Here is a 14,137-nt window from a genome sequence, read left to right as displayed (position 1 = left end):
ACTGCCATGATTTGTTTTGGATGAATTGTCCATCTAGTGTCACTTCACAGGATCTCTGTACAGAAGGACGTACTTATACAGTGTATTTCATAACTGTTTTCAAAACTCTGAAGCAACACTGGAAAGGAGACAGTTCTAAAAGGATAATAGCCATTTGAATGCATTAAAAGAAAAGTTTGATGGAGTACACTTAGTCCATCTGTTAGTGCAAGTTAGATGAGCAGACCAATCTCAAATCTGTTATTGAAACATGAAGGGACCACCAGTAGGCAACAAAATTAACATAAAAACTTGAAACTTGCCCCTGTGGAAAGGAATCTATCAACACATTTAAAGCCCACAAATTAAGACGTTACATTTCAGTTGTACAGCTCTCATTTACCTGTCAGCAGGAAAGCAAAATTGCAGCACATGTGACACAGCACTGAAAATTTAAATCAAACTTCTTAGTATCTTGGGGCTTTGTGATTTTTCAACTTTTTTATTGTCTGAAGTTTCAAAACACAAATCATATAGGCTTTACAGACACCTTGGTCTGTTTAGGTCTAGAGACTTACTGAATATGAAAAGGTTAGTGATGCTGACACTTGGACACCAACTCACTCTACAGGCAAATTTGTAAGGAAGACAAGAATAGCTCCAACATGACTGCAGCTAGGCGGCACAGAGACTGTGACAAAATAACCACAAAAACTGCCTTTTTTATGTGCACACAGAAACTAATTGGAGATTACAAATGGTGGTAAAATAAGAGAGGAGCGAGCAGGGGACACCTGATGGACAGGTAAGTAATGAATTAGGCAGGAAGCCCAGGATGAGCATGGAGAGGCTAGATGTCTGGATCCCTCTATAAAATCTCTTTTGTCAATTGTTTTCACAGCATTGGCTGTTAGAAAACATTTATCTACAACCCCAATGCCAAAAAAGTCGGGAAGATCTGTAAAACCTAAATAAAAACAGAATGCAATGGTTTGCAAATCTTATCAACCCATATTTTATTCAAAATAGAAGATAAACAACATACCAGATGTTGAAACTTCGAAAATTAATAATTTCATGGAAAATATTAGCTAATTCTGAATTAAATGGCAGCAACACATCTCAAAAAAGTTGGAAGAGTGGCAATATCAGGCTGGAAAAGTATTAATGTTAAAGTGCAGTGAGTTGCACAATGCATGTGTTAACCACTAAGTGGCACTAATGTTTAACGTGTAGAGCAAAACAAACCTGCAGGAAATGTCAAAGTACGGTAAGAGAAATAACAACTATACAATGAGTGTTAAAATTCATTCATAGAAACAAATGAAGGACTGGAGAAATTCACAGACTAATGTGTTTCTTTGACTGAACTTGGAGCATGATGTGCTTAAATGATTGAGTTTTACAGTGAGGGAGCTGATGACTTAGTCCCACCACCTTCACTCCTCCTCTGCCAGCAAACATCTGCTGCTGAGAAGATGGGACACTGATCCAGAAAGGAGCACTTCATGTCTGGCTCACTGCGTCACTCTGTGAGGCAGAAGGTGAAAGGGAAACTCCACCAAGAGAGTATTTATGTTAACCTTCTCTAAAGCTGAGCTGGTGCTTCGTGCTAACTTTTGAGTGATGTCCCAGTGCTGGTGCAGGCAGGTCCTGCTCGGCATGGAGCTGGGCATGCTGGTGGCGGTCCTGGTGGCCGGCAGTGCAGGACAGATCCATGACACCAGGGATGCAGGGTCATCTTGCTACGGAGGATTTGACCTCTACTTTGTTTTGGACAAGTGAGTGCTTTCCATTTTACTTGAATGCAGATGATAGATTTTGATAGTTGATGCATGACTAATTTGAGAGAATGAGATACAGGTGCAAGCATCATTCATTTTCTCAACAGGGATTAATGGAGTACTACTTGCTTGAAAAATATGTGCTACTGTACTGCAACTGAGAGGTTATAATATTTTCGTTGTATCTATCAGTGCGTGTAAAACTAAAGTAGATCTGGCTTTTGAGTCTGTAGAGGCAAAGAAAAATGTGAGTGACTTGAAATCATAACCACAACAAAGCTCAAGTCCAGTCAAACCATCCAGCACAGATGTGGATATATTGTTTGTTTATTTAAGATACCACATGTCTAGTTTTCTCTCTAGTTGTGGCAAATCTCTATTACAGTTTTTCCAGAGTCTGAAGATAACTAATCAATTCAGAATAGATTAATGAGCCATTAATGAGCCTTTGTTAAAATAGATGTAGAATGAGTTCTATGTTTTAGTTAAGAACCAAAGATACAGTTTTCCAGAAACTGTGTACTTGTGTGGGCTGATATAAGGCTTCAGTTTCACTGTTCATTAATCTGTCATGCAGCTAACCTGAAGCCCCTGAACAGGCCAAGTCGAGTATGTCTAAGTGTGTTGTTGTCTTGTTGGTTACAGTACTGTACATACATGTCTTAGGGTAAAATGTGCAGTTTTGTAAAATATTTTTAAATAGAGCCAATCAAAAATAAAACTCCAGCTGTGGTTGTTGCTTTTTCAATTAACATAATAATTCTGAATGATTTAAAGTACTAACAATTGACACAAAGTGTGTTTACACAGTGACATCTGCATTCGCAGTGTGTTTATAAGCTCCCTTCGATGATGAAGTATACTGCAGGGATTCCTGCTGTCAAACTGCAGCCCCACTTCGTCTGCCTCACATCTAGTCCCAACTGCAGCTCTCTGCTTCAGTCTGCAGAACCCTTTCTCCATCAGAGCCAGATGTTCCAGAGATCCCGGGCCTTTGGCTGTGCCTGCACCGGGACTCGCATCACAGGATAAATGAAAACATAAGGGAGGGAGACGTGAAGCAGTGCAGTTAGGGTTACAGGAGGCTCTAGAGTTTATGCATATTTGCCTCAGAATGCTACTTCAATTCTGACTGCCTCTGATGTCTTTGTTTTGTTCACTCTGTACCTGCCAAATCCAGGACCTGACATGAAGAATATGTCACCCAAAAGAATGATGATGGCACTAGAGTTTTTGTGTGGCATTTACAAATTTGCAGGAAAGTTGCAGGAACATAAACAACAGGCTCATACATCACGTACATAGTGTGATGTATGTACTGTATAATGAGGGAATTTATTAGCATGTAGAAAAGAGCATGTAGATTAAAATCAAGGAACCTAAGTAACTAATTAATAATAACACAATGAAAAAAAATTATTATGTTAGCATTAATTTAATGCAGTTTATTGAAATGGTAATTGTGTGTTTAGATCTATAGGAAATACACAGCTTAACAATGGTAAAAATATAATAATTTGCAACCCTGTATTATAAAGTTGTGTAAATGTGGTTGTAGAATCATTGATCATTGAAATACAGAAACTGCATTTGTCTTTTCAGGTCTGGCAGTGTGCAGCATTACTGGAATGAGATATACTACTTTGTTGACCACCTGGCTCACAAGTTCATCAGGTATGTCCAAACAGAAAAGTTTGGGATTTGAAGTGCATAGGGGGAAAAAGTGAAAATAATGGACTCTAATGTAGGACAATTGTCTTTTCTTTTCCCAAGCCCTCAGCTGCGAATGTCTTTTATTGTATTTTCTTCAGAAGGAAGGACTCTCATGCCACTAACAGAAGACAGGTGACACACACACACACACACACACACACACACACACACACACACACACACACACACACACACACACACACACACACACACACTTACTCAAATGTATTCAAGCTATTATTTGTCTGTATTTAGTTAAAGTTACTTTTAGATTTATAATTCTTTTGTCTGGAATACCTTCACAATCAGAGAGCAGATCCGGGCTGGACTCGAAGAGCTATGCATGGTGCAGCCAGGAGGAGACACATTTATGCACAAAGGTTTTCAAAGAGTAGGTTATCTGCAAATTAAATGGAAAAGTTGTCTTCCTTACCCAACAGTATGCCATTTAATGACATTAGGCTGATTTAAATTTCTAGCCACTGACGCCTCTAAACTTGTTTCTCAGGCCAGTGAGCAAATATACTACGCGACCGGAGATGGTGAGTTGAAGGCTTTGGGTTTTAGCACCTAATCATAATAAAATATTTTTTATCCATTAGAAGTCAATTCAAATTTGTTGTAACCATTATTAAAGCTGCTCTTTCCACCAGGTATCAATTCTGTCCAAACTTATTTTAATGGACGAGAAGTTTATTTTGCTATTTGAACATTTTTTCTTCCACCAACCTGGCTCTGAATTTCAGGTTACCGGGCAGCCAGCGTCATCATTGCTCTGACAGATGGGGAACTGAGAGAAAATCAGTTTGATCTGGCACAAAGAGAGGTAATAGTGACATGAAAATCACTTGGGTGTTCAGCTAAAATTAAGGTGTTAAAGCCTGTGTTCAATAGCGACCTAATATTAATAATCAAACCCAAAACAAAAATCTGCTATAATGCATGAACTTGCACCAACATGTATACTTTTCATGATCATTTTACTGTAGGTTATTGTTTGTTTAATGTGTTAAATCAGGCTGGCAGAGCACGCCAGTTGGGTGCCACTGTGTACTGTGTGGGAGTAAAAGACTTCAATGAAACCCAGGTAAGCTGATCAGACAAGCCGTAAAGCTGTAAACTAGTGAACTAATTAATTACTAAATTAAGCCAAATAGTGGAACACATGATTAATCATTCAGTAACATGCCTTGACAGCTTTCAACAATAGCTGACAGTCAGGACCACGTCTTCCCTGTGAATGATGGCTTTCAGGCACTGCAAGGCGTCATTAACTCGGTACCGAAGACACACGCATGACGCTTTACATAAAATAAATGCGCATACACTTAATCTATTACTTCCTAGCAGGTCTTTACATTTGCTTCAACTTGTTATATTATTTCCCTGTTCAGATCCTGAAAAGATCTTGCATTGAGATCCTGGCTGTAGAGCCCTCCAGTATCTGTGAAGGAGGTAAAGAACACACATTTAAACCACAAACATAGGTTGGAAATGGCATGTTATATAAGCTGCCTAAGCCTGTTCTTAATAGTGCACATCACTAAATAACCTACTGCAGGAATAACAGATGCATTGTTCATGGTAACTTTATACCCACTTCAGAATCCTTCCAGGTGGTAGTCAAAGGAAACGGTTTCCTTCATGCCCGGGATGTACAGAAAGTCCTCTGTAGCTTCCGCATCAATGACACAGTTACCTTGAGTAAGTATCAGCTCCAAATGTTTAATTCCCAAACTTTAGATCTATGTTATGGTTATCATGGCAGAGAATGAAAAGCAGAAGCAGAAAAAAGCAGAAAATTAAAGCATTTGACATATTTTCCAGTTCATAGTTATGGTTTTACACACAACAACTTTACTAATGCAACATTAACCTACCCTCAAGTTGGTAGAGAACAAACATAAAGCTAAAAAGACAGAAATACTGTCCAAAGAAACTCTAATGATGCTCTGTGTCAGCTAACTTTTTGCTTACATGTTCACTTTATCAAGGCCACAATATAATAAACATGAGAGTGTGATGTCAAATTGACAGTTGCAATTCAGTGCCACTCATGTACTGTATAAAGCGCTAGGGGCAGCAGCCAGTTCCTGAGCTAAAATTAGTATATTACAGTATATTATATCATGATTTATTTGATGAGAGCATGGTGCTGCAGTGTGGAAGAACCAGTTAATACTACTGTATGGAATGCAATGACTTTGTTAGACAAGTTTGTATGCAGTTGTCCACCAATCTCACAGTTGTGGGTTCAATCCCTGGCTCCTCTGGTCACATTTTGAAGTGTCCTTGAGCAAGACACTGAACCCCAACTTAGTAGTGTTGGCCAGCTGCATTGCAGCTTCCCCATCGGTGTATGAGTGTGTGTGTGATTGTGAGTGCGAATGGGTGAATAAGAAGCAATGTAAAGCGCTTTGAGTGCCAATAGGTAGAAAAGCGCTATATAAGTGCAGACTATTTACGTAGGATAGGTTTTAAGAATATGTGCAAATAAATTGAGAGAAACCTCCTCTTGTGAAGTGATTGATAGAAGATAAGACATTGTAGGCGTGTGAAACCAAACGTTGCATAAAATGTATTCAACTATTAATAGAAAGACTAGAAAACCAGCAGTTTCTGAGATTCTCCTCAGTAGCCAAAACATAATTGTGCCAAGAATATTTTGGCTTAAACCAACGGGGCTGGGTGGGGGAGAGCAGCTTTTTGTGGCTCACTATGATTTAAGTCCCTGTGCTCCTTAAAAACCATCAGCACTATCATCCTCTGTTTTAAATCAGCTGGTTTAACGCTCAACACTCCTAAGATGTCTGAACAGGAATGTGGATCTCATCAGGGACGAGCACTGTCTTTGCATATACTAGACACTCACTCTCACTCGGCCAGGATAAATAAACCACAACCCTCCCTCATTTGCTTCATTTTCCATAAGGACAGGAAGTCCAGGAATTGAATAACAAAAAAGAATATTTTTGACTGGGCTGATATTTCAAGGCTGGTAGAGAAATGTGAAATACACTTTTCTTTTAATTCACTGTGTCTTTCACATCTGACTTATTACCACTTACAAATAAACAACTTCTTATTTGATTTCCACAGTGAAAAGACCTTTGGTGGTGAGAGACACCTACCTTTTGTGCCCAGCTCCGGTTCTGGAAAAAGAGGGAATGTAAGTGTTCCACAAGTTTCCTTGGGTCAATATGAAACTGAAACTTAAAAAAATCTTATCTTCCCATCAGCGTCAGTGCCTCAACATCACACTTCTCATGGTGGCGTAAGCAGGACAATTGGTTTTTACACTGCACAACATAGTTTGTTTAGAACTTGGTCTCTTAGTGTTCTTATCATGAAACAAATAACCTAAAATGGACATAGCTCAGATGATTTTCGTTTACTGACTACAAACAACTTAAATTAGCTGAGTTAGAGAAACACTGGACTCTCATCTGTCTCATTTACTCTCACACTGTACCATTTCTACAGATCTGCCACACTGCATGTCAGCATGAATAATGGCCTAAGCTTCATATCCAGCTCTGTCACAATTACTGCCGTCGCTTGTGTAAGTACAGTGTAAAATAAGATTTTACGTAAATGTTGTTAGTGGAAATAGAACTACTAAGAACTACTAAATTAGCATTGTAATCTTCTTTCCACTTTATAAATGTGTTTTTATAGTATTGTCCATCTCACTATGAACCAACACCAGTTATTTCTTTATATATTTCTAGTCTGATGGGACATTTGTTGCCATAGCCCTCCTCATCCTTCTGCTCCTGCTCACCATTGCTCTCCTGTGGTGGTTCTGGCCTCTCTGTTGCACTGTGGTATGACAGCCATCTTGGATCAACTAGGGCGAAGGACATGCAGTTTCAAATGTGTTTATTATGAAACACGAGCTACACAACCCATCTTTTTGTTTCTAGGTCATTCATGAGCCACCTCCTCCAGTTATTGAGGACATCTCTGTAAGTGGCTTTATGTTTTCTTCAGCAAAAAAATATTAATTTTGTTACAATAATGTAGCTTAGTTGGTAAGGCAGTCGTCCACGGACCACAGGGTCAGTGGTTCGATCCCCAGTCCCGGCTATATGTCGAAGTGTCTCTGGGCAAGACAATGAACCCCTAACAGCCCATTCCCATCTCTAGCTGTGCAGTGCCAGTCCAAGCCCAACAGAAATTGGGAGTTGTGTCAGGAAGGGGATCTGGTTTAAAAACTATGCAAAATCAACATGGGACAATGATCCACTGTGGTAACCCTGAACTCACAGGTTAAGCCGAAGGAACAAAAAAAAAAAAAAAAAAAACCACAATGTTTTCCGTAGGTACAAATAAACACAATCTGGTAACAAGTGTGATGCTGTGATAAACATTTTGGAAAAGCAAAAGACTTTTCCATTTCATCAGAAGTCTCAGCTACTTAAATATAGTTTTCTTCTCATTTGTAGGATGATGAGGATGGCTTTCCGAAGAAGAGGTGGCCCACAGTGGATGCCTCCTACTATGGAGGACGTGGAGTCGGAGGTATCAAGAGAATGGAGGTAACTGAGATAGCAAAGCATAACTGAATCAATATGTAATGATAATCCATTTAATATACACTGTAACATTCTGCCATAATGTCAATGCTTCAATATTGTAACTAAATACTGAATAGTTTTATTATTTATTATTGATATTAAATAATAAATATATTAAACTTTAGCTTCATGGACAAAGCACATAGTGATCTTGAATCCACATCTCAGCTTGGTTATAATTATTGAAAGATGGGACTGAGAGCAAACACCAGTACTGTACAGCAGGAAAACAAAGCAAAGCAGGAAGCGACTCATTTTTTAAAACAGATGACTATGCAAGTCCATGCTGGAAGACCCTGAGTCACACTGTTGCTGTAACTAGTACTGGAAGCCAATGAGAGTTAAGTTAAGGCCATCTGGCCAGTAAACTGACAACACTTCAACCACATGTGAAGTAGAAGAAAAGGGTAGGGGTTTTTCAAGTCCCCGACGCCACAGTGTCCATGTGTTAGCAGCCAAATCATTCAAGCTTGCATGATTTATTTGTGGTCACTATACACAATTCGCCAGTGTCTCATTTCAAGAAGGTACAATGGACAACTCAGCAGTAGAACACCCTGTGGAAGAGTTTGGACTTACAGTAGCATCTCAAGTAAAAAGAGAAAAAACAAGCAGTGATAAAAACAACTAAATCAAATTTAGGACAAGAAGAAGCTTTCTGACATCTGAACCCTGTGATAGAAATGAACAGAAATGAGACTGACACATCTTTCGGTCATAAGGAACCAGATGTGTTTGTTGTTTAAACGAATGAAAGCCAAGGAGACAGAAGTCCTCCATTGTGAAGCTTCACAGACCAAAAAAAAAAAACGGTGCTGTGAACTTGCCTTGAAGTGGCATCGCTTTCAAACAGGGCTATGGAAAATATGCACAGCTTAAGTTAGGTCCTTACTCTGCCAGAATAATGCTTTCATGAGACTAACATAGCAGCTTCAAGGGAGTAAATGTAAGTAATGAACTTCTAAAGTTGCTTTGACAGTATTAGTTTCACTCGTATTGTCTGACTTGTTTTTGACATTTGCTCTAGCTTTTTCTTTTTTCTTTTTTGGCCCCCTGAGCATCCAGATAATTAACCAGGAAAAAAGGGTCATTCTTTGTCCCGATTACCTGTGGCTGTGGGTATTAAATGGATTTAAAGCAAATGTAGAATGTGCTTGCAAAGATTTAGGAAAGATTGCAAATGTAAAAATTTAGAACATAAATTGATGCAATTAAACTTTGTGGTTTGGGAAGCAAACTTCTGTCTTCTTGTGGATTTCAAAGGACTGCTTTTAATTAAACTTTGTGTAGACATGCTACAAACATCTGGATAAGCTTAGAAAAAGTGATTTTCTATAGACAAAGACTGCATGATTTCAGACCTTTACAGCCATTTAATGCAGATAATAGGCATAAACAGGTCCTCCTGACATTAGCAACTAGAATAATGCAGATGGTTGTGTCAAAATAACAATGTATTTGTGTAACTAGATTCTACTGCCATGGTAACACGTAAGAATAATAATGATAATATGCAGTTATAATGGTTTAGGTGTTAGTTTCCTGTTAGCAAGCTACATGCAACATTGCAAGAAGCATAATACACTGTATGACTAAAGCTCACAGAAAATGTCATGAATCAAAGTAGCTAAGTGGCCCTAGAGTAAAAGTCAGTGGTTCATCAACGTGTGTAGGATTCATGATAGGAACAATTAACAATTACATTGATTTAATACATTGAATCATAATGGTTTCCAACCAATTGACAAGCATGGTGCTAGCATGGCTTAAAAATGATAATAGACAGATTATATAGTTGATGTAAGAAAATATGATGTTTGTCTGACAGTATCAGCCATATGATGAATCATAGGCAATTGCAGTGCTGCAAGACTGTGTTTCTCCATAGGTCCGCTGGGGAGATAAAGGCTCCACTGAAGAAGGAGCCAAACTAGAAAAAGCTAAAAATGCTCGAGTTGTGATGCATCCACAGGAGTTTGATCCACCTCCATCAAGGCCATACTACAACACGCACAAATCTATTCGCCCTCAGAAGTGGTATTCTCCCATTAAGGTTCTTAAAGTTATTAATTCGTTGTTTTGTTTTTTCATCTCAGGACCCATTTTTTTCATGTTCCTTTTGCCTCATAATTCTGTAATTTCTGACTGGGTGTTCATATTTTGCTTATCTTAAATTTTTTATCATGTGATATTGTTGATGTTTCACTGACTTGCTTTTCCCACCATGTCTAGTTTTGTCAGAAAAATGTATTACTGTCTCTGAATTTCCAGACATGGATTACATAATGTGAACATATGTACTATACATGATGCATTTTCCAGATGTTACAGATCTAGTTTTTACATTACATAACAACAGCATCTACCCAACATAACCATTTATATATATATATATATATATATATATATATATATATATATATATATATATATATATATATATATATACACACACACATACATGAGTGTCTGGAAATAATATGTTACCAGGAAATAGTTAATAAATTTTGTTTTCTCACATATCAACTGGATGAATGGTAATAAGAACCAGACATGAACTGAGCTAACCCCTGAATATGGAATCCGTTGAGTGGGTGTCAATCCTAACTAAACACATTCTTTATTTATTTGTCTCTCTACCACATAAAGCTTCCTATGCATGAATTCAAGAGAGATATCTGGATTTTAAAAGGAGCAGATACAGTTGTAGCACATTCACAAGTAACTCTTTATATTGTTGTAGCAGCAGTTGTTTTGGCTGCAATGCATTCACTATACTTTGTATTTGTTAAGTTAATTTTTCATCTATGACCGTGTCTTTGTAGGGCAAACTGGATGCTCTGTGTGTATTCTTGAGAAAAGGCTATGACCGAGTGTCTGTGATGCGACCTCATCCAGGGGACAAGGTGAGACATGAGACATGTCAGAGATAACAAATAATGGAAACCCAGCATCCTCTGTGGAGTAATGAAAAATAACAGCTGATAACCAGGCATGCAATCCAAACCCAGCAATTTATATGATTAGGAACAAACTAAGACAACTTTTGGCAGGCAGATGTTGAAGAATGTGTCAGAGTGGTGGATATGAGGGATAAATGTAATTTGGAATGATGGCCTTTGACTCAGAATCAAAGAACACAATAGAAACCAATCTGAAATCCTATCCTCACAACATTGACTACAGTTTTTCCATAGCATAACCCTTTTTAATAAAAGCTGCTTCAAATCATAAGTATAGTCACTTTGATGAAACCTGCAGAGGAGGTAGACACAATTGAAGTATTGTCTGAAGCAATGCTCTCATCTGTAGAAGCCATTAAGAGTAGATGCTGCAAGTCTGCCCCAACTCCCGGCGTCAGCACGGGAGAGCTGGCAGGAATGCTGTTTTCTTCCATGACACTCACTAACAGAGGAATTTCCTTTTTCCATCTGTTGAAACCTCTGAATGTGCCAATCGCTGTGCCACAGTAAACTTGAAATATTCATTGAATACACTGTAGTTTCTTGTGGTTATAGATTAACTTTACCTTACATTTTGCATTTATATTTAGGTTTATACACAAAACAAGCATCTACAATTTGTTTTCTTTATTACAGGGAAAGTGCATAAACTTCACCCGAAGCAATAGCTACCCTGCTCCTCGCTATCCCATCTACAATCATCCCTCCACACCTGTCTACACTTTGCCCCACACACACCAGCGCCATCTGTCAGAGGGCAGCCTCTTCAATTTGCCTCCCTCGCCAACTTCAACACTTCCCCCTCTGCCGTGCACTCCACCCCAGTCCTCCACCCGCCCTCCCATGTACACACCCCCTCCAAACAGAGCCTTGCCCCCAGCCAAAACAACCAACCTCTCTGCACCCCCATCACCAACTGGCTCTCTGCCACCTCATCCTCAGGGTCCACCTCCTTGTAGAGCGCCTCCTCCATCACGCCCTCCACCACGCCCCAGTCACGAGAACCCCTGATTATGAAGAAGAATGAAGAAGTTGAGAAGTAGGATCCAAGCTAATCATGGAAACCTGAAAAGACCTTTCCATAATACGTCTGAACCAAGAATGAATCACACTGACTGTGTAATGTCACCCTATGATGCTGAAGCGGGTGATTTATCTCCTGCTCAGTTCAAACTTTCCACACTTCTGCCCGTTTTCCTCAACAAGTGGCTTACACCTGATGGGCCATGAACTAAGTCTATTTTTTAATCTAGAAATTGAAGAATAATGTAGAAAGCACCGCTTTGGCTATTAAATGCTGTTTGCGCTAAGCAAATGATGTGTGTTTACAAAAATTTCTTCCAAATTTTAGAAGAATTGGTCAAGCAGAACAAAGTGCTTTAGAGCTGTATAAAGCTGCATTCTAGCATTTGCCTGATATGAATTTGTTTAATTACTGACAAATTGTGATCATAGGTTTAAATTGCAAAGAATCCACTGAAACAGCAACCACGTCATGTGTTTTATACATGCAAGTTTGTTTGGCAAGTGATATAAGTATATATTTTGGAAACCAATATCCATTAAATGACAAAAAAAGATTTTAAAAAAGTGCATTTGATGTCTGCTTCCTGTGGATAATGACAGTTTTCATGTTACAATGACATTGGCATTAAGTGAATAAGCCTGTTTACCAAAATGTCAGCACATTCCATTAAGATTAATACTGTACATCAACAGCATGCACAGTTTGCGAGTTGCCTGCAGAAAGACTGGCCCACTAAATGCTATTATTGAGATTAATAGCTTAAAACAAAGAATAATCATTATTATGAACATCTTGTCAAACATTATCAACATGAAAATAAATCTTAAAGTTAGAAAGCAGAGACTTGGATCTGTAAAGCTGTCAGCAAGACATTCTTAAAACATAGGAGTTAGATCTTTGGCAGTAAGACTGACTGTCAGGAGCTGTTAGAGTTTTGTAGCACTTATAAAAGTGACGTCTAGAAAGTCATCCGGACACTGATTTAGTAGCCAGAATGGAAGTCAGATTCGTAATTGGTAAAACATAAAAAAAGGTTTTCATTTTGCTTTTGTCAGATTTCATAGGAATCAACAGGGCTGTTTTATATGTACTGACTGTCGCACAAAATATAGTTATAATTGCTGAGCTCACAGGTGCTCCAACGAATGTTGGTTAGTGGTCAGTTTGGTACTTTATAAATACTTGAATGTAAATCATTTTAAAAACTCTTGATTAGCATGTGAGGAAAGAAACAAAGACATAACACATACAAATAACATGAGTTTTCTTAAAACACTGGATTCACATTTTTGACAAAATGAGCAGATGAGCTGCAGCTGAGGTGGTTAAAGCTGCCTCCCAATACTCCAACTGAAGGGATTTGTAGTCTGAGCTGCACTTTTGTTGTAGTTGTTTCTGCTAGGCTGTGAATCAAGAACTAGGAAGATTAATTCAATTATTTTATTTCTAACAATATTCTTAATAGTTTGAAGTAAATTGTTTCCATTTTGCACAAGAATTTTAATTTCCATAATGTTATTTCCAGAGTTTGGACCAATTATGCAACAGGCCATGGAAACTTATTCCACTTAGATCTATAAAATTGAACTGAAACATGTCTTTGCCATGTGCTTTCCTTACTTTGAGTCCTTTTCTTCATTTGCAAAACTTTCGCAGACACACACAGAAACAGACTTGCAGTCCTGTGGGCAGTGAGCTCATGGAGGCGTGTCCGAGTCAGACAGTTGCACACAATAAAATCAAAATCCAGCAATGGTGCCACGGAGAGCTGGAAGAAGTGTTCACCCACCTCGATACCAGAATCCACTAAAGCAACGTAAAGTGAAGCAGTGATAGTTGTTAAAAATAATTTATAAATGTTGATCATGCTATAGTGTGACCTCAAAGTTGTTTTTTTTTGTCTATTTTTAGTTTTTGTGTGTTGGCTAAAAGCTTTTTTCTGTTATCATTTGTGCAGGGTAAATGTGTGTCATAATCACTTTGCAGTTTGGGTCATTATTTCCTTATCAGACTGCAGAATGATGCAGTACTTTTAAGTATGTCGATGATGGGATTAACTCTTCATCGCAGATTCACAAACTTCCTTTTTGC

The 14,137-nt window shown here is 38.4% G+C and overlaps 1 protein-coding gene and 1 long non-coding RNA gene across 2 annotated transcripts; one reads left to right on the top strand and one right to left on the bottom strand.

Moving 5' to 3' along the window:
• The first annotated feature begins 1,375 nt into the window (after window positions 1-1,375).
• On the top strand, window positions 1,376-13,905 carry LOC137103362 (anthrax toxin receptor 1-like). Its single transcript, XM_067483644.1, has 18 exons — window positions 1,376-1,760; window positions 3,366-3,437; window positions 3,537-3,608; window positions 3,786-3,867; window positions 3,985-4,018; window positions 4,223-4,302; window positions 4,495-4,563; window positions 4,674-4,754; window positions 4,871-4,931; window positions 5,082-5,180; window positions 6,576-6,645; window positions 6,960-7,038; window positions 7,208-7,303; window positions 7,403-7,444; window positions 7,925-8,017; window positions 9,945-10,109; window positions 10,882-10,962; window positions 11,656-13,905. Exons 1-18 carry the CDS (start codon window positions 1,606-1,608, stop codon window positions 12,028-12,030), a joined length of 1,806 nt encoding a protein of 601 aa, XP_067339745.1. The 5' UTR covers window positions 1,376-1,605; the 3' UTR covers window positions 12,031-13,905.
• On the bottom strand, window positions 4,797-6,667 carry LOC137103369 (uncharacterized). The gene is made up of 3 exons (XR_010911479.1): window positions 6,608-6,667; window positions 5,077-5,221; window positions 4,797-4,920 (listed from the first exon to the last, which is right to left on the bottom strand). It is a non-coding gene; the product is annotated as an uncharacterized lncRNA (long non-coding RNA).
• Window positions 13,906-14,137: the final 232 nt, after the last annotated feature.

The sequence above is a fragment of the Channa argus genome, chromosome 18 (genome assembly GCF_033026475.1).
Source record: "Channa argus isolate prfri chromosome 18, Channa argus male v1.0, whole genome shotgun sequence".
NCBI lineage: Eukaryota > Metazoa > Chordata > Actinopteri > Anabantiformes > Channidae > Channa > Channa argus.
This window is presented reverse-complemented; position numbering and strand designations above follow the sequence as displayed.

What these genes read in the sequence shown, in the direction of transcription:
- LOC137103362 (XM_067483644.1), top strand. Translation starts at nt 1,606, where the DNA reads ATGTCCCAGTGCTGGTGCAGGCAGGTCCTGCTCGGCATGGAGCTGGGC. An exon ending in CAATTACTGCCGTCGCTTGT is followed by an intron (nt 7,039 to 7,207) that starts GTAAGTACAGTG and finishes ATATATTTCTAG; the next exon opens with TCTGATGGGACATTTGTTGC. An exon ending in GAGGTATCAAGAGAATGGAG is followed by an intron (nt 8,018 to 9,944) that starts GTAACTGAGATA and finishes GTTTCTCCATAG; the next exon opens with GTCCGCTGGGGAGATAAAGG.